The 24,523-nt window shown below is 37.3% G+C and overlaps 1 protein-coding gene across 1 annotated transcript in view; it reads right to left on the bottom strand.

Moving 5' to 3' along the window:
- The window catches only part of TMEM255B (transmembrane protein 255B), a 55,525-nt gene that overhangs the window by 11,419 nt on the left and 19,583 nt on the right, over positions 1–24,523 (bottom strand). The window contains exon 5 of the mRNA XM_070943402.1: positions 3,724–3,804. Coding sequence (XP_070799503.1) covers positions 3,724–3,804 — 81 coding nt within the window. The remainder of the gene's footprint in view (positions 1–3,723; positions 3,805–24,523) is intronic.

Raw genomic sequence — 24,523 nt, 5'->3', positions numbered from 1 at the left:
TGGCAATGCCGAGAACATGTAGAAGAGGCTGTTAATAGGTGAGTGTGTTTTTGAGATATTCTTGTATCTTGGTGACTGCCTGGGCTAGTCTCTGCAGTTTCCTTGGCAAGATTGCAGAAGCGGTTTGCTATTACCTCCTTCTTAGGAATGAGAGACAAGACTAGAATTCACAGCCCCTGTTTCTAGCCTGATGCCTTAACTCAGCATTTGTCATTCTTAGCAATTCTAAAATGACTGGTTTTCAACTTCCAGAATTCTTGGTTGCTAAGGTTGAGAAATACTGTCTTAAGACTACACCAAACTGACTGTCGATGAATAAAGGTGTTCTAAGATATTTTATATATCTGTATGATATACTGAGGATAAGGGAACTTTGATCCACTGAAATCTGTGTGATAATAAGCTATCTAGGAAAAGGTTGGGCTCCCAATTATTGAACTATTGAATGCTAAATTGCCATCTTTTAGGGATGCTTTCAGCTGGATCTTGCCTTGACAGGGCTTGGCCCATTCAATTCGAAGAGCCGATGCCATTAAGTAATTTATTATCATGTACCCTTGTTTTTTAGGAAGGAAAAAAATGATAGGAAGAATGAAAACTATAATATTTTATTTCACAACTCAGATATAATAATCAGCAATGCTGGCCAGACAATCCTAAACCCCAGAGATGTTTCATAGATGGAGCAAGGATGCAGCTAAGAACCTTGTTGGTGGGAGAAACAATAGGAAAGAAATGAGGAAGGAGGAGAATTTACAGCTTCTGGTTGTTGTTTTTAAGTCACCTGATTTCAATCAGTGGGAAGGGATAAATGTAGCCTAGCTCTGAGCTGCTCTGAGATGCCTATTTTCTTTGATCCATTGTTTTTACATTAGTTTTCAACTCTGGAAAACCTAGCCTCATCAGTAAAGGTGGTTTAAAGCACCCTGTTATTAACACAGCTGCCTGCAATTTACTGCTGGTTCGAATCTCTCCAAGGCTCAAGGTTGACTCAGCCTTCCATCCTTTCTAAGGTAGGTTAAATGAGGACCCAGTTTGTGGGGGCAATAAGCTGACTTTGTATAAATATACAAAAGGATGAAGGCTATTGCTTAACGCACTGTAAGCCGCCCTGAGTCTCCGGAGAAGGGCGGCATATAAATCAAATTAAAAAAAAAAAAAAAAAAAAAGGGAAAGATAATCATTTTTCCAGGAATGGAATCCTCCCCCCTCCTCATTTTTTCCTAGAATTGATCCAAGATTGGAAGTAGTCTCTGTTTTCTGAAACATGATTGGGAAGCAGCAATTGTTTTCAGAGCAATAAGATTTCATTTCATTTTTCATTGTTGTTTCAGATTTGGATTAGGTTCCTTCTTCATTTGATAGAAATTCAGCTGGGCTCCTACTGAGGTTACCCTTGTAAGGTCTAAAGTTTTGCTATTATTAAGTATTATGATTCCTGTAAGTCCCAAGAAACAAAAAGAACATGCAATGGTGCATATCTGGAGCTTTGCAATATGCATTATTTGCATTTTCAGTTCTGCTTTATTTGCTTTCTATTATCTCCTTCTACAATCCCCATTTTGCAACACTAGCTTTGAAAACAGCACATTTCACAGACACTGCAAAATCAATTCTGTGTGACAATTCTGTGAGGCTAATAGACTAAGACAGATGTGCAAAACCTCAAATTCCACATGAAAAATTAATAACATAAATGAATTGCACAGGGATGAGCAAATTAGAATGAATCTATGTAATTGCTTTTCAAAGATGCCAGGACTGTCTGCAAGCTATAGTTAAAAAAAAAAAAAGGCAAGATGGTAGTTGTGATGTCCAGACAAGGCACAGAAAAACTGATAATGCATTCATCAGATTGTTGGAGCCACCATCTTGATTTTTATTTATTTATTTATTTTTTGGCAATCCTGCATGTTTTAGAGTGTGAGAAAATTATGAGCAATGATGGTGAATCTTCAAATATGTCCTGAGAATTGATGTCAGAGTTCAGGGCTCCTGAGACAAAAGCCACTTGGCTGTCCAGCCAAAATGGGTAGGAATGTAAGGAAAATTGTCAATTTTCAGGATGGCAGATACTGTTCATTGCACTGGTTTCCATATTTGCTGGGTAATTAAGCATGGAACAAAAAACTGCCTGAATAAGTAAAAATCCTAAAACTGCTAGAGATCAAAGTTGCTTTGAACAGGGGCCAGTGAAGCATCTTGTAGAGGAGAGGCAAATGGTGAACCTTGAGGTATTTGTAAAAAGAATAAAGGCAAAATACAAGCAAACAAACTTCAGAAGCAGGGTGCAGCCAGAGCATAAAGCATCAATATATATATATATAGAATTCCCTTGCTTTTGCCAATAGTAGCAGAAGCAGAATGTGTTGTTCAAAGTAGCTGAAAAATATGCAAACATGTTAAAGGTAAACGTTCCCCTCGCACATATATGCTAGTCGTTCCTGACTCTAGGGGGCAGTGCTCATTTCCGTTTCAAAGCCGAAGAGCCAGCGCTGTCTGAAGACGTCTCCGTGGTCATGTGGCTCACCTGACTAAACGCCGAAGGCGCACGGAACGCTGTTACCTTCCCACCAAAGATGGTTGCTATTTTTCTACTTGCATTTTTTACATGCTTTCAAACTGCTAGGTTGGCAGAATAATAATAATTTAGAAATTCTAAATTTGCCGGACTTGAACATTTTGACTCTACAAAAAACCACCTTACTCAGAACAGCTTACATCCTCCGACGATACCTTAACAGTTCCTAGGTCCTTGGTTAGGACTCGAGCTGCTGAGCTATTAACCAGCCTCAAAGGCTGTGAATCTCACTAAAGATTAACTAATAATAATAATAATAATAATAATAATAATAATAATAATAATTACTACTACTACTACTACTACTACTACTACTACTACTTTATTGTCATTGTACCTGTATACACAGTATACCAATACAATGAAATTCACTTAACATCCAAAGAAGCTGGGACAAGTAACGGGAGCTCACACCGTTACGCAGTGCTAGGGATTCGAACCACTGAACTGCCGACCTTTCTGATTGACAAGCTCCGTGTCCCCCGTAAACATGTTAAAGAGGCCTTAATTTTATTTCTCAGAAAACAGCAGTTCATTGAATAAGTTAAGTTTAGATTCTCTCTTGGGGTTGTATCCCCACACACACACACACACACACACATCCTATTTTTGTTTTGTTTACGCGGATGCTCTTTTTATTCAATAGGCTGGAAGTATATGCTGCCAAAACAAAACAACAACAAAAAACTCCTGAGAGTAACAGGAACCAAAATGTTACTTCAGCCCCAGGATTATGCCTGAGTGCGCCTGTCTTTGGCTGAAGACCAGAAGAACTCCAGATACAATCTGCAGACATTCTTGAATTTTGTCAGGTTATTACAATTAAAAGTTGAAGTTTGGAGGCCAATATAAATCATCAGCAATTAAGGTAACTTGGGTACATCTGACCGAATGTCATTCCGCACAAACATCCGCAGGAAAAGAGCAATGGCATTTTCCAACAAATCATTTATGTAACAAGAATGGAATGAACTTCTGTTCCAAAGCAAATATTCTTGCCACACATACAATAGCATTTCTTTGCTGCCAAAATACAGAAAATAAACCTCCAGCGAGTGCTGAGATTAAAAAACAGTCACCTTGTAAGTCACCTTTCCATGTACTGTACAAAGCTAGATCTTAATCTAACAATAATAGCTTACCTCTGTCTGGTAGGCATCAAATAAGTATCCAATTCCACTTGTATAATACTGGCACCTTTTAGTATACAAAGGCCTGGGTTCCTAGAAGAAGGAAAAGAAGAAAAATAAAGAATTAAAAATGTGCTTTAAGTTACAATCAGTGATGGGATTCAAGTAATTTAACAACCGGTTCTCTGCCCTAATGATTTCTCCCCAAAACCAGTTTGCCAAACTGCTCAGAAAGTTAACAACCGTTTCTCCCAAAGTGGTGCGAACTGGCTGAATCCCACCACTGGTTACAATACAGATCTATCTTTACTTCTCCTCTGCAGCTAAGCTCTGGGAGGTTTTAAGTGACATCCAGATACAATCCAGATAATTTTGAACTTTGTCAACTATTTCCTCTTCAGCATACACTGATTTGCTTGGATATTAATTATAGCATTGACTCAATTTAACAGAACAGAATAACAAGAGTTGGAAGGGGCCTTGGAGGTCTTCTAGTCCAACCCCCTGCTCAAGCAAGAGACCTTATACCATTCTGGACAAGTGACTGTCCAATCTCTTCTTAAAAGCCTCCAGTTTGGTCAGGAAATTCTATTTTTGGAAAATAAGTGTGTGCATGTCTAAAACAGAAGTAAAACGGATCATGCATTAATGTTTGGAATACATATTTAGATCAGATTTCTGAATCTAGAAAAGAAAGGAATAGTTTTAAGATGACTGTTCTATGCCACTACTACTTAATGGCATAATGAATTGGTTCATTACCCTTCTCCCTTCTCAAATTCTTCCAAATCTCTGGAGCAGTTCTGAGGGTGGTTTGACACAGGAGGGGCAGGAATTAAGAATTCTTCTCATTGACAGAGTAGCATCCGAGAAGAGAAAAATACCATGGAATCTGCCCTCAAGTTATTTTTCTGAAATGTTTGGTGGTTTGAAATCTTCCCTTAAGCCCTTTGGGAATTAGTAGTGTTTTAATCTATGTAAGATAACATCTCTTATGCTATGACATCAAGGGAACTTTAAATTTTATAGAAACCATTACCTGCCAAAGCAGATAAAAAAACCCCAAAAGGTTAGTTTCTGCTTTTGGCCCACCACAGAAAGATAGCAAGCTCTCAATGTTGAATTTTTACATTCTCGTTATTTGTTTCTGAGCATGCCAATCTTCTCTATCACAGTGCTTTTCAACTCACAAAACATGATGAGGGTGTACAACACATTCTTAAGGTAGCAGTCTGGTAAAATCTAGAGTACAATTATATAAATTTCCCTATTACCAAGTTATTTTGGAAGACCTGATCTTATGCATCAGAACTAACACTGACCCCTTTTTTGGCTTTGGGAAATTGTAGAAGACTAATCAAATATGTTAGAAATCTATGATTACTGAAACTTAAATCTATAGTCAACATAACAGATGCCAATTAAAGAAAACAGTTAACAATACCAGATGTAATTGCATCGTAGCTGTTTTTGTTATACCACTATTATGCCTTGGAGTGTTGACTGAGATATTTTAATGTTTACAAAGCAAAAATATAAAACTACAGCAATTATAAAAGAAGTGAGATAAAATAGAAATAAACCTAACCGCATCATATACGAAAGCCAAACTTTAAAGTGCTCGATTATCAATGTCTATTATTAGTTATTCTATTTTATTTTGGTTTAATAGATTCTTAGTTTTTGAATTATAAAAATGAAATCTCTTCACATTGAAAATGAAGTTATGATACTATATTAAGTAACCATAAATATCTCTATGTCCTTGAATGGAATTAGGCTTGGCTAAGAAACAAAACCTGACATGGCCATTGTTTTAATGGCTTAAAGAGTAGATGGTTCAGTTCAGTCTTTGAGTGACAAACAAGTTTCACCTCAGATTCCTTGGAAGAATCACTGTGTAGTTTCCATGAACATTTCTAATTATGAAAAAATATACATGGGTGTGTAACAGTGATGGGTTTCAAAAATTTTTACTACCAGTTCTGTGGGTGTGGCTTGGTGGGCATGGCATGGCTTGGTGGGCGTGGCAGGGGAAGGATACTGCAAAATCCTCATTTCCTCCCGATCAGCTGGGACTTGGGAGGCAGAGAATAGATGGGGGCAGAGCCAGTCAGAATTTTTACCACCGGTTTTCCAAACTACTCAAAAAAAAAAAATTTTTTTTTTTAATTTGATTTATATGCCGCCCTTCTCTGGAGACTCAGGGCGGCTTACAATACGTTAAGCAATAGCCTTCATACTTTTGTATATTTTATACAAAGTCATCTTATTGCCCCCACAAACTGGGTCCTCATTTCACCTACCTTAGAAAGGATGGAAGGCTGAGTCAACCTTGAGCCTTGGAGAGATTCGAACCAGCAGAAATTGCAGGCAGCTGTGTTAATAACAGGGTGCATAAACCACTGTACTATCAAGGCTCTAATTTCCACTACCGGTTCTCCAGAACTGGTCAGAACCTGATGAAACCCACCTCTGGTGTGTAAGTCCTCAGTGCCTTTTATTTAGAAAGTGATTCTTTCATATTTCAGATTTGTTGTGTGATATTAAAAACACGGACAGGTTTTTAACAGGAACACTGTAATTTCCATGCAGTTTGGTAGACAACTTCCATGAATATGATATTGGGCATTTCCTTTGTAAAATATCGGAGAGCAAGATTTGGATGTTCAGAACATACAAAGAAATTGAGAGAAACAAAGAAACAGGATACAATCATTGACTAAATTATATGGAAATGAATGCAACGTGGCATTAACCATGTTGTGTATAGTTATGCAAAAAGCATGATGAAAGATCATAGAGTTAAATTCAAGCTTAAAGATAAAAACAGACATGCTCTACCAGAGCCACAATGGATGATGGAACTAAAGTTGATTTACACCATCGAGAATTAAGACTCTCACTGTTCATAAAGCATATTCTGTTCAACTTCTCAAACTACATTGCACGTTTGAGACATGTGACAGTTATTCTCACATGACAGGTGTGGTCAGCCACAAATATTAGTGTTCCAGAAGCCAAATGGATGAAATTACTCCTTACTACCCACTTTGGCTCTTGTTTGTCCCTTTTACTCAGTAAATTCACACCCTTCCAAAGATTGAGTAATTGGGCCGAGGATTCTTAAAGTACTTTAATCAACAACTACTATTGCTGACAAAAGAAAGGCTTTATGTGTGTCAATATTATTACAACTTTGATAATTCCTTCCAGATATTCCAGTTAATCTCTGGGCTTCCTAGTGTCTGTCCCTTTTTAGGCTATGTGTGCAAAAAATAGATTGGTAGATCTGCTGGCACAATATGGGACATTACAGTGGGTGTTTAGCTCCCAGATAAGCACCATTCTACTACTAATAGCACCTGCTAACCTGAAGACTTCAGCTACTAAGGCTGCTGCATGGTCAAGTTGCTATTATTGCCACATCAGCTCCAAAATTAGCCAATTTAATTCTTTTTATATACATAAAACTCAAGTTTTTAACCTATTTAATTTCAGTCTGAACAGGACATAACATTTTAAAACTATGTTGCATATTAGAGCATGTGTGCCCTCTAGAGGAAGTAACAGGACCTGCTGGGCAAAAAACCAAGGAAGAGATCAGAAAACGCAAATTGACTAGCTGCTCTACACACTTTTATTCTTGCAGACTTTAGCCATTGCTACCTTGTGGCAAAGACCATCCTGCTATTTTATCCATTTTTTAGATGCCATCATTTTAACACATATACCTTGGGCAGAGACCCTTAAAATGCTGAGAGATTTTCTCATTTAGTTTTGACCCTATACATTTTAATTTGACTTCTTAAGTATGAATATGCTTTTGGGGTACATATTCCAGGCACAGACTCTTTGAGCCTAGGTGTGTGAGAAAATCAACATGAAATTATACTTCAATCTATCAAGTAACAATAATGCGCAATAGCTACAGTCTGTTAATTAAAATACATTTGATAGAAAGTGAAACATCTACATCTGTAAACATCATTTCAGTGTTATTTTGCTGGTTATAAAATATAAAAACCAGGTCAGGATTAAATCAAAGAATAATACTGAAATTGAGATGAAAGAGTCTAGTAATTTAGATACTTTGGTTTAATTGATACAAGATTTAATTTTTCATATCTCGTAAACAGTGAATATATATACAATTTGCAATGCTTTATCTGTATATTTTAGCATTAAATATGGTAATATATTATGCACCAAAAATAATCTAGTACTTTTCATACAGAACTATATAAAGCTCCATTCTTTTTCAGATTGTAGACAGTTAGCACCTACCCCTATCCTAGAAGAATGAAATATTTTAGGAAATATTAAAAAGGCAGAATATTATATTTCCCCTAAAGGAGAAAGAGAAATTTTAAGGAGACAGAAACTCAGAGCCACAGTTCCCTGCCCCCAAGCAGATAGTAAGATGAGGCCAGCTTTTAAAATTGCAGATTTTCTAATCCATTCAAGACAGGATATTTTGAACAAGGCAGAATGGTAGGGTCAGCCCTCACTCAAGATCCAAACCAGGAAAGCCATTAAGACACAATAGGAATGGCCCAACACCCTTTCAGAACACAAGCCTCTTCATTTCATCACCCAGCAGGCTTCAAAGTTGATTCAGACAAACTGACCCCACATGGTCACATGGAAGTCTGACTACAGCAATCAATAGAATACATGCTCTTGCCACAGAAACAGGAAGCTCAAGGGCAAGGCCCAAGAGAGGGTATAAATAACTCTCAGTCTCCACTCCATGTGGTCAGCTGCCCAGGACTTCAAACCCATGTGATCCTGCCCCTCAATAAATCATCTTTCCAATCAGCCTCCATGTTTCCAGTGTCTTTCTCCCCACTTGGAACTGAACCAGATGGATATTTCTTCCAACAAGATCAAGGGTGAAGCATCATAGCTCTAAAATTGCATGTCACCTGGGCTTAATTTCAAACCTTCAGTTCAGGTTTCTGGTAAGAGTAGTTTCCTCTTCCATTGCTTGCTGTTTGAGGAAAATGAAAGGCAATATCTTCATTTCAGAGTGAAGAAAAAAATGACTTTATCCCTGAGATAATGGTATCCCCCATTTTGTGTTAATTTTAAGAGTATCCACATTTTGGCTGAAGGAAGGAATGTTGCACTTGAAAGAAAGAAGCTCCCCAATTTCTGCCTAGATGATGATGGTTCTAGAAAATACTTTAATGGACATCACCTGCATCATGCATGGAATTTTACACACAGTCCAAGTGACATTATCTTCTACTGGTAGTTTTCCTGTGCTCTCCATAGCTTCTGTTTCCATTTCTTAAGGAAGAAGAAATACTGCAACAGCTGCACTGGCTTTGATTAGCATCACCAGGACGTCATTAGGAAGGTAGAACTTTCAGATTTTAAACATTCTGATCCCCTTTGTCTTCCAGTTATAAATTGCAATTTACAGTCTGTTTGTATTAACTTGTCCATTGTCTAAGCAAAGGCCAACGTTCTTGCTTGTTAATGATTGCCTATTTTTAATTGGAATGCTGGGCTTCGCACTTAATAGCTGCTTTCATTTAGGCGAAAGGAAGCTAGTAAAAAGTACCGCCTACTTCAAGATAGGTTATGAATCAAAGCAAAAGAACAGTCAACATCCCACACAGTTTTTACATTTAAACTAGAGAACATTCTGCTTTAAAACTTAATCTATCCCCAATAAAATAGAATGAACAAAGCAGACTAAATATTTTAAAGAAAAATTACATTTGCAGTTTGAAATACTGTTACTGGTAAATTAACTCAGTTAATGTTTTTAAAAGCTACCGTTGCTCAGATTAATGACTCACTAAGAAAAGAAATATTAAAAATAATTTACAAGGATTTTGTATTATCAGCACCAGTAAAAACGAGAAAATACATGGAACATTTTCCTTTAAAGCAATTTGCTAATTCAATTGATACGGGTTATATATTATTTAAATTAATCTTCCTACTACCTTATTATTTATGAAGGAAATTGTACCTTTAGACAAAGGTACAATTTAGACAAAGGTAGGAAAAGTGATAACACTTTTTTTTCCTGAAGCCATTGGCTTTTCTAAAATATATTAATAGGTTAAAGAAAGAATGGGCATGGGATAAACAAGCTAGATAAAACCTGATTTTTAAAAACATTTTTTCCTAAAACAAAATCACCAATTAGCATGATGCCTGCACTTCACTGACTCAAATTTCCATTTTGTTTTATGCTGCAGATCAGGGCTGTCCATACTTGGTCATTTTAAGACCTGTGAACTTCAACTCCCAGAATTCCCCAGTCAACAGTTTAGGAACCTGTTGGGGTGCTGTGAAAAAATCACTGAGACAACTGACAGCAATGTGAACTAAGAAATTTTGGGAACCCTTACAAGAGATGTTGTAGAAAAGGGTGGGTGGGAGTTATTTATGGACACTTGCTATTATTGCAAAATAAATCCACCAGATGGCAACATAATATTCTCTCATTCTTATAAAGAACAAACTTTTAAGAAGGGTTTTGTACTGATTGCAGCACATTAAAATTCTGGACAGTTAAAAAGTAACTCATTCTGATTACTATTGGTTAAAGAAAGAACTCTAATAGGCTTTACTAGTTTTCATGTGCAAATCTGTAGTTTTGCAGCAAACAAATACATTTTATTTTATTATAAAAAGGGGCTACAAAGTTTCAATAACCAGACTCACTTATATTTTGACAAATTCATGTAATCAGAAGATTATTGATAGAAGAGAATACTTGCAGCTCAGGGTTGTACTGTGGGATCCTTTGTGGCTTCATTATCAAACAAGGTAATAAATATCATTAGTGGTAGATTGCACTCCCTTCTAGCACTGATAATGTTATCTAGTTTGGTAATGAAATGTCTGCAAAAAAAACACCAAGCACAGAGAGCACCTATGACCCCACAATCACAAGATTATTGTTTGAATGGGGAAATGCCATATTCTAGTGTAGCGAATTAAGCCATTTAGATCTTTTTAGGCCTGAAAGAAGCAAGGATGCACAAGATACTTCCAAGTGGCAGGCAATATGAAGATTCTTGGAATCAATAAAACTGCAGTACAGGTAGTCCTCAACTTACAACCACAATTGAACCCAAAATTGATGTTGCTAAGTGAGAAATCTGCTCACTGAGTTTTGCCGGTTTTACAACTTTTCTTGCCATATTTGTTAAGTGAATCACTGCAGTAGTTAATGTCAGATGTAAATGCCTTATTCTCTAATGTGTAAATAATGTATATATGGAACATCAGGGGTTAACTTATTCTTTGGACTTTAATGTATTCATAATTTACCACTCCCATTCCTGGCTCCACCCCTTGTATATAAAAGGAGCCATCCTCCCCATTTTCCTTGCTTCTATCTTGAATATTCAGCGAATATAGAATGCCTATTATGATTAAAGAGAGATATATTTAAATCTATAACTTCTATTATCTTTATTGAGTCTGATCCTGAAAATATTGCAACAAGCTGGTAGCAGAGGATGGTTAATTGACTCAATAAGTAATTAAAAATGTCCAAGAAAGATAGGCCCAACACCAGGGTCTACAGCAAAGAAATAGAAACTGATCAAGAGATGATTAACGAATCCACTAATGCGATTTCGAGAGAATCCGAAGAATACACCACTGAAGAAGAAGAACTGATGAGTGAAAACAACGACCAGGAAGAAATTGAGATAGAAAATAACGAACTCAGGTCAGAGATATTAAAGATACTAAAAAGCCAAAAGAATGATGAAAGCCTCATCGCGGACCTCCAGGAGATGCTGAGGAACAGCGGAGCAGCGAGAGAGAAAAACGTCATTAAAGAAAAACCCAAAGATCAAAAAACTGTGAGTGAAATGACTACTGAGAAAATAGTTGTAAAAAAGAAAAGATGTGACCTCGCGCGAAATTTTGAACGGCAGCCATCTTGGTTTCAACGAACTTCAAAAGAGAGTGAAGCAGAGCCAATCAAAACGCCCAGTTCAAAATTTCTGGCGCGAAAAACGCTATCAGACGAAGAAAGTGAAAAAGAAGTCTCAAACTCTTCAGATGAACCAAAATCAGAAAGTGAAGACGATTTAACAAAGTCTCAAGTAAAGTCAGCAATGAAAACGCTTTTTGCTGCTTTTGGGCCAAGATTGAAAATCTCAAAGACATCAACGAAGAAGCAAGAAATCAAACCGACAACTCAAGACCTGCACGCTCCCATCCTGACTTCGAAAACGACGACACCCGAGCCCAGAGAGCCATGCCGATTACGTCCTACACCGCAGACAGAATCGAGTGCCAGCGCACACAAGAGAAAGAGAAGAACCGTCGCCATCACCAAAGCCCCAAAAACCGAGCCAGAGACCGACTCATCTGAAGAGGAGCGGATCGAGAGAGCTGAAATGGAGAGAACCTTCCACAACGGCGCCAAAGAAGAAATGAGCAACGCGCATGTGCAAAACTTCGTAGACGGCCCCGAAAGACTTGAACTGGCCAGAGAACCGCGCAGACTCGTTACAAGCATCCCAATGCCGTTCTGTAATTTCCTGCACTTGAGAGACCACGGACTGCCTCAGGTTGTAAGTAATGGACAAAATAATGTGGGGAACTTACCCAGTGACTTCCCAAAACTTAGAGTTGATGGCATTAATTTACAAGAGTGGTACCAACAGCTTCAGGTTATTTTTATGAAAGAAAATTTACTATTCTTTATAACTAGTCCTCCAAGAAGACCTTGGACTTTAAAAATAGACTGTTTACATCATAGAGCATTTTTCATAATAATTTCTAGCGTGTCTCCTGCAATGTATCATAGCATCAAACCAAACCTAACTGTATCAGAAATAATTCAATGCATGTTTAATCTATTTCACAGCGATAGCGTAGCCACAACCACAAGAATGTCTAAGGATTTCTTTTCTTCTAGAGTGAAACCAGGGGTTTCTATAAGTGAACATTTGATAAATCTAAACAAAATAAGAGCTGAGCTGCAATTGAGGGGGGAAGTGATTTCAGATCAAACTATGAAAAGTGTTATTATCAATTCACTTGATCCATCATGGGATAGCTTTATGTCACACTTAGATACCATTAATTTGGGATATTTATCAATAGAAAGTCTATCTAACAAATTGATAGCAGAAGACAATTCAAGAAAAAATCGTTCCAGTAACCAAACAGAACACAAATCTTTTAGGAAAGTAGTCTTTCAAGATAAATATAATGAGGCCTTTAGATGCCACAATTGTGGATCCAGGGAACACAGTAGAAGAGACTGTCCCAAAGTCCCAAGGGAGAGACATAGGCCAGAATATAGGAGCAAATACAATTACAGACAATCCTCCACAGATAGACACAAATATAGAAGTCCACCAAACTACAGAGAAAGTAGAGGGGGTAGAGAAAATTCAAAAGAGAGAAAATCTGGGTCACTAAATGGGCTAAATAAACAAGACAGCACCAAAACACAACAAGATGAGAACAATAATTGGCTTATTGATTCTGGTGCAACAAATCACACCACTAACAACAAAAGTATATTATCTTCATTTACAGAAGATAAGTTTGTGATAAAGGTAGCTAATCAAGAAAAGGTTCAAGTATTAGGCAGAGGAAATGTGACCTTGCCTGGTTTAGGGAAAATAGAGGGGGTATTATTAATCCCAGAAATACCTCACAACATACTAAGTGCTATAAAACTAAGCAGAGAATCTGACATCAATATAGTTTTCTCAAAGGGGAAAGCAACTATAGAAAAGAACAAAACAAATGTAGGCACTGTGATGATAAAAGGGGGTCTACCCTATCTGATAACCAAAGAAAGATGGTTACATAACATTGATTCAAATATGGAAGATTGTATTGAAGCAGATGATGAAAATGTCAGTAACAGTGACAATGATGAATGTAAAATAACTCATGATAACAAAAATACACACAATGAGAAGAAACCAAAAATAGGTAAACCAATTCATGATGAGTGTGCTCACATCTTACATAGGAAGTTAGGACATGCAAGCTTTCCTGTAGTACAAAAAATGACTGAACACGCAGAAGGTGTAAAAATAAAAAATTGTGAAAATTATTTAGAATGCTCAGTATGTAAATCCACCAAACTAAAAACCAGTCCCAGACCAAAAAAATCTAACAGATCAACTAACAATATTTTTGATTTGGTACATATGGACTTAGTTGGTCCATTAACTCCATCAATTACCTATAGAAAACGTTACTTCCTAACAATAGTGGATGATTACAGTCGCTATGGTTTTGTTTACACATTAAAGCACAAGGATGAAACCTTTCAGAAATTTAAGGAATTCTACAAACGCATAGAAACACAACATAATATCAGAATAAAACAAATTATGACAGATAGGGGATGTGAATTCATGTCTAAAGAATTCTCCCAATGGTTAAAGGACAGAGGGATGCTACATTTCACGTCCAATCCATTTTCTGCATTTCAAAATGGAATTGCAGAGAGAAAGAACTCCACACTACAAACCATGATTAGATGCACATTAGAGGATGCTGGTTTAGGCAAACAATTTTGGTCAGAAGCCTTACATTATTCAAATTACACTCAAAATAGAACATGGTCCAGTATTGTGAATAAGACACCATATGAGGTGATGTACAATAGAAAACCTAAATTAGCACACATGCACATATTTGGAGTTACTGCAGACGTGCACATACCTAAACAATTGAGGAGAAAGGGAGAAAACGTATCCAGGAGATTAAGATTCATGGGATACGAAACTGGAACCAAAGGGTACAGATTCATCGATAATAATAACAAATTTATAGTATCCAGAACAGCTGTGTTTCATGAGCAGGCCAATTGGTCTAAGTTGCACCTTAATGAAATTTTTCCTAATAAAAGCAAAGATAATATATCTTACGAGGAAGGAACAACAGAAAATCAAAATATTAACAAAAGTAAGAACAAAACCAAAACTTGGACAAATAGTCAGCATAAAATAAAGACAGACACATTAACAAAAAAGGAAGCCAGATATTTGCATGACAACCATAGCAAACCTGAAAGAAATATTAGAAATAATAGAAACCAAATACCAAATAAATACAAAGATTATATTATGCATATGGATGGAGAACAAATAACACCTAATACATATGAGGAAGTATTGAAACTTCCCCGTGAAGAAAGAGAAAAATGGGAACTAGCTATGGAAAAAGAAATGAAAAGTTTACAAGGATTAAATGTATTCACACCTGCGATCGCACCTAAGGATAAAACAATTATAGGTACCAGATGGATTTATAAAATTAAGAATTTAGAAGGAGGTAATAACTTATACAAGGCCAGACTAGTTGCACAAGGTTATGCACAAAAATATCCAGAAGACTATACTGACACATATTCACCCACAGTGAGAACAGAGAGTGTCAAAACAGCTCTTGTAGTAGCATCTGCACTCAATCTAGACGTGTTTCAATATGACATACAGACTGCATACTTACATGCGAAATTAGATAAGGAAATATATGTGAGAGCACCACACAGTCAATACACTAATAAGAACGAAATTTGGTTATTAAATAAGAGTCTGTACGGATTGAAGCAATCTGGCAAAAGATGGTACGATTGTTTGGTAAAAGTACTAAAGACCATGGATTTCAACGCCACCACTGCTGATAACTGTTTCTTTGTAAAAAAGAGTAATGATCATATTGAATTTGTATTAATTTATGTGGATGATATTTTATATATTGGAAAGCATAAAGAGAGCAGGGAAATCTTTGTAAATAAGTTAAACGAACACTTCTCATTGAAATCACTAGGTAGAGTGAATAAATACCTTGGTGTACAAATTAACAAAACAAAAAGGGGATTCAAACTTACTCAGAAAGATAAAATCATTGAACTCCTAAACAAATGTAACTTAAATAATGCCAAAACATGTGACACACCTATGCAAACTGATTTTCTTAGAAACAATGATGAATCTTCCCCTGAGTTTAAAGACAACACATTTTACAGATCAGTTATAGGTTCACTCCTTTATATATCTAATTGGACTAGGCCAGATATTGCATTACCTCTCAATTTATTGTCAAGATATGTTAGCAAACCAACCTTGTATCATTGGGAAGCTGTCAAAAGAATTTTAAGATATCTAAAAAGTACATTAGATTTTTGTTTAATATTGGAACCCAATAATGACAAAGAACCAAAAATTACTTGTTATGCTGATGCAGATTGGGCTGGTGATACATCATGCAGAAAGAGTACCTCTGGTTATGTTTTTCTATTGAACGATTGTCCAGTTTACTGGTATACTGGTAAACAAGAACTGGTAGCCACTTCTACCACAGAAGCGGAATATGTTTGCTTGTCTAAAGCTGCAAATAACCTTGTATGGTTCAATGATTTGATCACAGATGTTTGGAAGAAACCTACTTTACCATTTATTATGCATGAAGACAATAAAGCGGCCATTGAAATATCTAGATCCGATGCAATTGGACAAAGGTCCAGGCATATTGATATAAAATTTAAGCACGTGAGACAACTATCTCAAGACGGATTCATCAAAGCAATACATTGTGATACTTCTGAACAATTAGCTGACATATTAACAAAACCCTTACCTTCTAAACAACACAAATATTTAACTTCTAAATTATATGTATTATATTGTCCTGAATCTGAATGTAACTGGTGTTGTATAACGAACCGGCATTTAGAGGGGGATTTGTCAGATGTAAATGCCTTATTCTCTAATGTGTAAATAATGTATATATGGAACATCAGGGGTTAACTTATTCTTTGGACTTTAATGTATTCATAATTTACCACTCCCATTCCTGGCTCCACCCCTTGTATATAAAAGGAGCCATCCTCCCCATTTTCCTTGCTTCTATCTTGAATATTCAGCGAATATAGAATGCCTATTATGATTAAAGAGAGATATATTTAAATCTATAACTTCTATTATCTTTATTGAGTCTGATCCTGAAAATATTGCAACAGTTAAATTAGTAACACCGTTGGTAAGTGAAACTGGCTTTCATATTGACTTTGCTTGTCAGAAGGTCACAAAAGATGCTCACATGACTCTGGAACCCTTCAACTGTCATAAATATGAGTCAACTGTCAAACATCCAAATGTAAATCATGTGACCATGGGGATGCTGCAATGGTTGTAAGTATGAAAAATGGTCATGTCACTACTTTCAGTGCTGTTGTAACTTCGAATGGCCACTAAACGAACTTCTGTAAGTCAAGGACTACCTGTATAAAGTGTGCATCTCATCATTCCTGCTTGCTGATTCAACAAACAGTATCAAGAGTCCTAGCCACTATTCCCTCTCTAAGATAGCCACACTACAATTTCTTTGGTCCGTTGGTTGCAATCAGTAATTAATGGGATCTGCATTAAACAGTGCTGCATTGGTTCAGAACAGTTCACACTGTAGCTTCATGGTCCATGTTAGTGAGTGATGAGAGACCCACTCATCTCAGCATCTGCTCAGGAAGGGAAAGGGATAGAAGCTCTTGCTGGGAAAAGCAAGTCGCGATATGTCATGTGATGACAATGCCACAAGTTTGAGACCCCTGGTTTAGAGTTTTCTGCCTGAGCAGGGGGTTGGACTAGAAGACCTCCAAGGTCCCTTCCAACTCTGTTATTCTGTGTACCAGACTATGCATTTTATTTTATTTTTTTAAAAATGTGTCGGTATGGTTTTTTTTTTTTTTTAATTTGATTTATATGCCGCCCTTCTCCGGAGACTCAGGGCGGCTTACAGTGCGTTAAGCAATAGCCTTCATACTTTTGTATATTTGTACAAAGTCAGCTTATTGCCCCCACAAACTGGGTCCTCATTTAACCTACCTTAGAAAGGATGGAAGGCTAAGTCAACCTTGAGCCTGGTAAGATTCGAACTTGCAGTAATTGCAGGCAGTGTGTTAATAACAGGGTGCATTAAACCACTGTACTACCAAGGCTCAGGCTTTCCTTCTTTTCTAACCAAACTGTCTGTCAGTTTTATCTTGTACCCAAGTAACAAGCAAGAGGTAGTTGAGACAGATGACCAGCCCTAATCGCTGATGAATGTTGTATGTGAAATTATAAATAGGGTCAGATTAATCTTTTTGTCTCAGCTGTACAATGTGAAAGAAATATCATGCCTAGATGCCTAGATTTAGAGACCTCATTGCAGGTATTTGGGGATGAAATAAAAGCATATATTATTCAAAAGAAAATGGCGGTGGTCATTGACCTCCATAGTTTCTATAAAAATATATTGCCCTAATAATGTGTGAATGAAAGCAAACATTGAAAGTGGGGTACAGCTTCACGTGAGGCCCTGAAAATGCAGTATAATCTGAGGTTTGGGTGTTTAAGTACTGCTTTTTCTTAATTTGGGGCATTGTGTGGTGTGTTCTATTAAGAGAGAGAAAAAGATTGAGAGATCAGTACTGTTGTCACTGGTTAATGCCAAAAATAGTATCAGAGTACAAACAGTAATTTTGCTTGTAGAAATGTAAATTTCATACCGTAAAAATTAATTTAGGTTTTACAGACTGATCAATAAGAATGCAAAACAGTGGTTTCCTAGCAGAGATTTCATTCTGCAAATGCTTGCCCAACTTGCAAAAACAGTGTTGCTGTCCCACAAACCATGGTTTGTCAGGGGCCAAATCCTTGGATGCAGAATACTGATTCAGGCCTGGGGGAAGCAACTACAACAACTAATGAACCCTTCCCAAGTCCACTGCAGTGGGCAAGCAACAGTAAGTAAACTTTGTGTGGATTGCGGTGCCTTACCTAAACGGACGCCTCTCCAATGATTTTTTTTTTATGTTGAAATATGATAACCTCAGCTACTAACCCCTGATTCAGCAGATCACATTGTTTTTTCTGCAGTAGCAGAAATAGAGAGGTTGTACGTCCTTATTTGAGATCATTAATGAATGGTGGAGGCCTATAACTGCATACCTACCTATTGATTCTTTTGGGGATACGCATCTTTACACAAAAGGAATATGAAGTAGAAGGCAGAAGAAACAGAAGGCAGGGATAACTGCAAAAGATCTAACCAAATTTAATTTATATGAATACCCGTAGAAAGTAAAGAAGATGACCTTGAGGGAACTAAGCCAAATTCATTTCCAGAGTGAGGAGACAAAGAGTCAAGCCCAACACAATCTGAGGGGAGGAGAAAATACTTCAGATAGATACTTCCTTCATTTCACAGGAGTGTAAGATAGGAGGAGTAAAGATTCTGTCGCAAAATTCTGTTTCAATAATCCATCCCAATAAAAGTACAAGTAGTCTTCAGTTAACAACCATTTCTTTAGAGACTGTTTGACAGTGCCAAGCAAGAATCCATACTGCTGATCTTTGAAGTTGGGGGTTGCCTCCGCATCCTTGCAGTCACATGACTGCAATTCAGACAAGCAGTCCACAATTACATTGCAGCCTCTTGCAGTCATGTGATTGCCATTTGTGATCTCTGCTGCTGACTTCTGACAAACTGTTTTAATGGGGAAGCCAGTAGGATGTTGTAAGGGGGTGATCATGTGACTCTGTATCAGAGGTGGGTTTCAGCAGGTTCTGACCAGTTCTGGAGAACCAGTAAGTACTACCTTTGACTGGCTCCGCCACTTCTATTCTCTGCTTCCCGAATCCCAGCTGATCGGGACGAAATGGGGATTTTGCAGTAACCTTCCCCTGCCACCCCCACCAAGCCACACCCAGAAAACTGTAGTAGTAACTACAGTAAAAAAAAATTGAAACCCACCACTGCTCTGCACCCAACGACAGCCTAACAATTGCAATTAGAAGTGCCAGAACTGCTCACAAGCACAATGACGTGACATTGTACTTTATGACTGTTGCTAAGCAACGGAATTCTTGGCCTCTGTTACCACTGTTACCACTGTTAACTGAGGACCACAGTAGTTTTACACTTCTCTGGAGTCTCTTTCCTGGCCTGTTTTACATTGGAGCTGATTTTGCTTTTTACTTCTCATGTCTTGCCCAATCACAACTTTTTCAGTCTTCCTTTTGATTTCCACCCACCCATTCATATTTTTTACATAAAAGCAAAACTAAATTGTTACAGACTCAATGGGGCCTTCTTCAACAAACAGGCCTTGGCAGCCCTAGGACATGTCAGCACTTGAAACTGCTCCCGTGTTATGCTTATGCCAACCTATTATTAAACCAGCTTAAGAAAATCCTGTTCAGACTGAAACATTGTGGCAATGGCTTGCAAACTATTCAGTTCAACTACAGACCTCACTTTGGGACTGCTGGGTTTTCCCATTTTTCTGTTTTATAAAGTAGCCACCTTACTTCCTGTTGGGTGACAGTTGTGGAGGAATCTTACCAGATATACAATATGCATGTGTATATGAATATACCAGTGGTGGGATTCAAATTTTTTTACTACTGGTTCTGTGGGCGTGGCTTGGTGGGCGTGGTATGGCTTGGTGGACATGGCTTGGTGGGCATGGCAGGGGAAGGATACTGTAAAATCTCCATTCCCTCCCCACTCCAGGGGAAGGTTACTGCAAAATTCCCATTTCCTCCCAATCAGCTGGGACTCGGAAGGCAGAGAATAGATGGGGGCAGGGCCAGTCAGAGGTGGTATTTACTGGTTCTCCAAACTACACAAAATTTCCGCTACTGGTTCTTCAGAACTAGTCAGAACCTGCTGAATATCACCTCTGGAATATACTCATGCATATCTTTATAGACAAAGTTAAACTGAATTTATACATATAAAATTAAAGCATCAACATACGTGTACATGCAGTTTTTTTAAATATCACTTCTTATTGTGAAATCTATAATAACTCAGCTATTATATTTATCATGTATACAGAAGGTTTCTGGTCCAAGATATGTCAGAAACTTTTTTTTTCCTTTTCCTGAGCTTCCTATTTTTCCCAGTGATTTTTTTTTCTCTTACCAAGTTCCTCCAAATGAGCAACCTTCCATTTACAAAGTAAGAGTTACAATCTTTGTGCTATTCCGTGGGAAGGGTAACTCTGAAAGATATAAAGGACTATACGAAGCATTGAATCAGTTTGAAGGTGTATTTCTGTGCTTGTAAAGTAGGCAACTGCTGGGGTTCACTTGCAACAAATGGACAGGAACATGACATAACGTGGAAAGGCGTATTTGGGAAGTGGAGCAGAAATGTATACCCTGAGGTAACTCTGATGATGGGTTGGGGATTAAAGGAATGTCCCTTTATGCTTTCCAGAAGTGGTTATTGGTCTGTTTTGGTAATGGAGGGATCAGCCGGCGCACATAAGCCTTTAGGTTTTGGAAAGAATTATATCCTTATATCTCTTATTCCTTGACCCTGTTTGAGTAAAAACCTATAATGAAGAAATTAAACCAGCATCCCACCTGGTTTACTCCTTGCCTTTTTTATTTATTAAACATTTATTTATTTTATTTTTTATTTTATTCGATTTATATGCCGCCCTATCTCCCAATGGACTCAGGGCGGCTCACAATAATAAAAACACAAACCACAATACAAAATAAAATCTAAAATCTAAAAAATTTACAATTTAACTCTTAAAACCCCCCATCAGACCAGGTCAAGCGATTTAAAAAGCCAAGTTTTTAATTCACGACGGAAGGTGCGAAGGTCAGGCGCTAATCGGAGCTCCAAGGGAAGTTGATTCCAGAGGGTGGGCGCACCCACCGAGAAGGCTCTACCCCTGGGGGCCACTGGCCGGCACTGTCTAGCCGACGGCACCCTGAGCAGGTACTCTCTATGGGCGCGGACCGGGCGATGGGATATCGTTGCTGGCTGTAGGTGATCCGCCAAATATCCTGGGCCTAAGCCATGTAGGGCTTTATAGGTTATCACCAGTACCTTGAATCTCACCCGGAGGGCAACCGGTAACCAATGCAAGCCGCGCAGGAGGGGTGTAACATGGGAGTATCGGGATTCTCCCATCACAACCCGCGCGGCTGTATTTTTTACCAGCTGAAGCCTATTTATGCATATTTGTTCTAGTATAAAATTTACAATGAAACACTTCTGTGCTATTCATTCATTTATAAAATAACTGACTGTTTAAATATTGCAATACAATATTCTCTACTCAAATTCTCATTCATTCAAGCTATTAAATGCCTTCCCTCCTGGCTTAGTTTACCCTCTTTAATTTCTTTGGAAGTTCATATTACCTTTACCTTCTATTCTGCCTCTCTCACAGCAGCAGTGAAGTTTTCCATATATGTTTCCAACGGCATAATAAATGCATAGTATAGTTCTATGTGAGCTGTTCTCCATTTCATTGGCTACCCAATTATACATTTATTAATTATTGAAGAAGTATCACTTGAAAGTTTTATCTCTTTTCTTTTAAGGAGGGCAATGCTGGGTGCAGAAGAGAAATTGTTTTGTTTTGTTTGTTCTGCAAGGGTATCTGTTTGCAGCATGTAAGGCCCAGTGTCGCTGCTATGTAACAATATACGTGAAAACAACATAATTCATGTATAATAGGTTCCTGTAATTTTCCTTTTTATCTGCACTAACATCATTACATGCTACTTTCAGCTGTATTTGTTTCATCCGATTCAGGCATTTCAGTTGTTTTTAAAGGTGAACGGTGGGTTCAAATACACAGATGCTTGATGGGAATAAAAACAAATTACAAGTACTATAATTCTGAAATAAAACAGGAATACATTAAACCAAGCCACCTTTACATCCATTTCTAATTTTTTAAGTGCTTTTCTTAAGTGGAGTGTTTTTCTTCTGAACTGGACAAATCATTGTATAGACATAGATATAGGCAAAGATACATGCAGATATTTCCTTTCTGCTATTTATTTATCAAGTTATGCCGTCTTTGACCGTAAAAAGGATTTCCTTCTAATTCATCATCTTTAAAAAACAAAACAAAACAAAAGCAGCTATCACTGAGATGAAAAGATACTAAATTTATATTATTCCTGATGTTCTTTTAAAAAATCAAGGAAAATATATTTTTCTGTGCTTAAAATAGGGATATACTGGCAAAAGTGGAGAGTGCTGGCATTTTTCATTCCAGCTCTTGCTAAAGAAATCACAGTAAAGTGCCAAGTTATGTCTGGCCCCAAGGTTAAAGGCGTTCATGGTTCATTTGACATTAGCAATCCATTATATACCTTTTTTAAAAAATTGGGTTCTGTGGACCCCTAGGGTTTAGTGAAGATTTGAATGGGATCTGCAGGACTAAAAGAGGGGGGGAAACTCTCTGAAAATGATGAAGGGTTTTTCTCCCTTAGTCCTTAATGGAAAAGTCTCCACAAGAGGAGAAAAAAATTCTATAAAGGATTAAAGAAAAACTGTCTATAAGTGACTAAGATGAAAAACAAAAAAACAAAAAAATTCTCTTTAAGGAACGGATAATTTTTCTCCTTTAGTTCTTTGCACAGAATTTTTTTTCTTAAACACTGAGGCACAGCAGAATGTCAGCTTCCATTCAAAAGCCCATCCCTCTTGGTCAGACATTCTGAGGGGAATTTTTAAAAATATTTTTTTGTTGAATAATTTTTTTACAAAGTTAAAAAGATAAATACAAGCCAATATACAGAAAAAAGGAAAAGAAAGTGTTAAAGCAATAAAAAGGAAAAAAAAGGAAACAGAAAACAGAAAAAAGTTAAAAAAACAACTTCCAATCTTCTCTACTGAAGTTATAAATATATATAAAGCCATGTCTCCCCTTCAAAATTATATACATAATTTTGCCTCACATATGCCTCTTTCTAGTGTTAAACAAAGGAACTGGAGGTCTACTGTAAGAAAATCAGTGTTCTGCCATGGTATAAGCAGCTCTTTTTCCTTCCAGCTCCAACTATTCATTTCATGGTATGTGTGATGAGGTTTCCTTTTGATAAAGGTATACAAGTGGAACTATAGGGGCAGAAAATATACTGCTCAAAAAAATAAAGGGAACACAAACAGAAGACATCCGAGATCTGAATGAATGAAATAGCCTTATTAAATACTTTGTTCTTTACATACAGTAGTTTATACACGGCTCAAACAACTAAAGGGAACACAAAACTACTGTATGTAACGAACAAAGTATTTAATAAGGCTATTTCATTCATTCAGATCTCGGATGTCTTCTACTTGTGTTCCCTTTATTTTTTTGAGCAGTGTATATAGCTCTGTTTTGTTTATCTCTAAACTGCACAATATCTAAGCAGAGTTTCTCTGGAATCTCAAGCATCCATTTCTATTACAATTCAAGACAAACATGGAAAGTGACACACTAAGGTATTCATGATCCTAATGGAGATTTTTTTTTTTTAATGGTATGAAGAGCAACTCCAAATGAGGTGATTCCATTTGCTCCCACTGATTGTATAATCTGGTTTATATCATTGGTCAAGCAAATAAATCCTAAACTCTTATCAAGGCTACACGTGGAGACCAGGTAACTTATACAAATTCAAGCAAGGATTGCCGAGAGAGGCATCTAGTGCAATGCATTCCAGCAAGACAACTATGGTTGCAGATGGGTGTGATTTATCTGGACAGTATTGAATTGGGTGGAGGCTGAATGGCAAACAATCAAAAGCAAGGAACCATGTTTGTTGTGTTGGATCAGCAAAGGAAGTACGTTTCAGATGCCTTTAATATTTGAAAATCACCATTAATAGTTAAAGAGATACCCTAAGTCAGTGATGGCTAACCTTTTTGCCATCGCATGCCAGGATTGGGGGGGCGCGGGGGAGGTTTGCACGCACATGTTCCCACACCCATAATTCTATGCGTCCCACCCTGCACATGCACGCATAACCTCCCTCTGCTCCTGGCACGCAAT

The sequence above is a fragment of the Pituophis catenifer genome, unplaced genomic scaffold, assembly GCF_029215685.1.
Source record: "Pituophis catenifer annectens isolate HBS135680 unplaced genomic scaffold, rPitCat1.0.hap2 SCAF_4, whole genome shotgun sequence".
Classification (NCBI taxonomy): domain Eukaryota; kingdom Metazoa; phylum Chordata; class Lepidosauria; order Squamata; family Colubridae; genus Pituophis; species Pituophis catenifer.
Note: the sequence above shows the minus strand (reverse complement) of the source record. Positions and strands in the feature narration are given on the sequence as shown.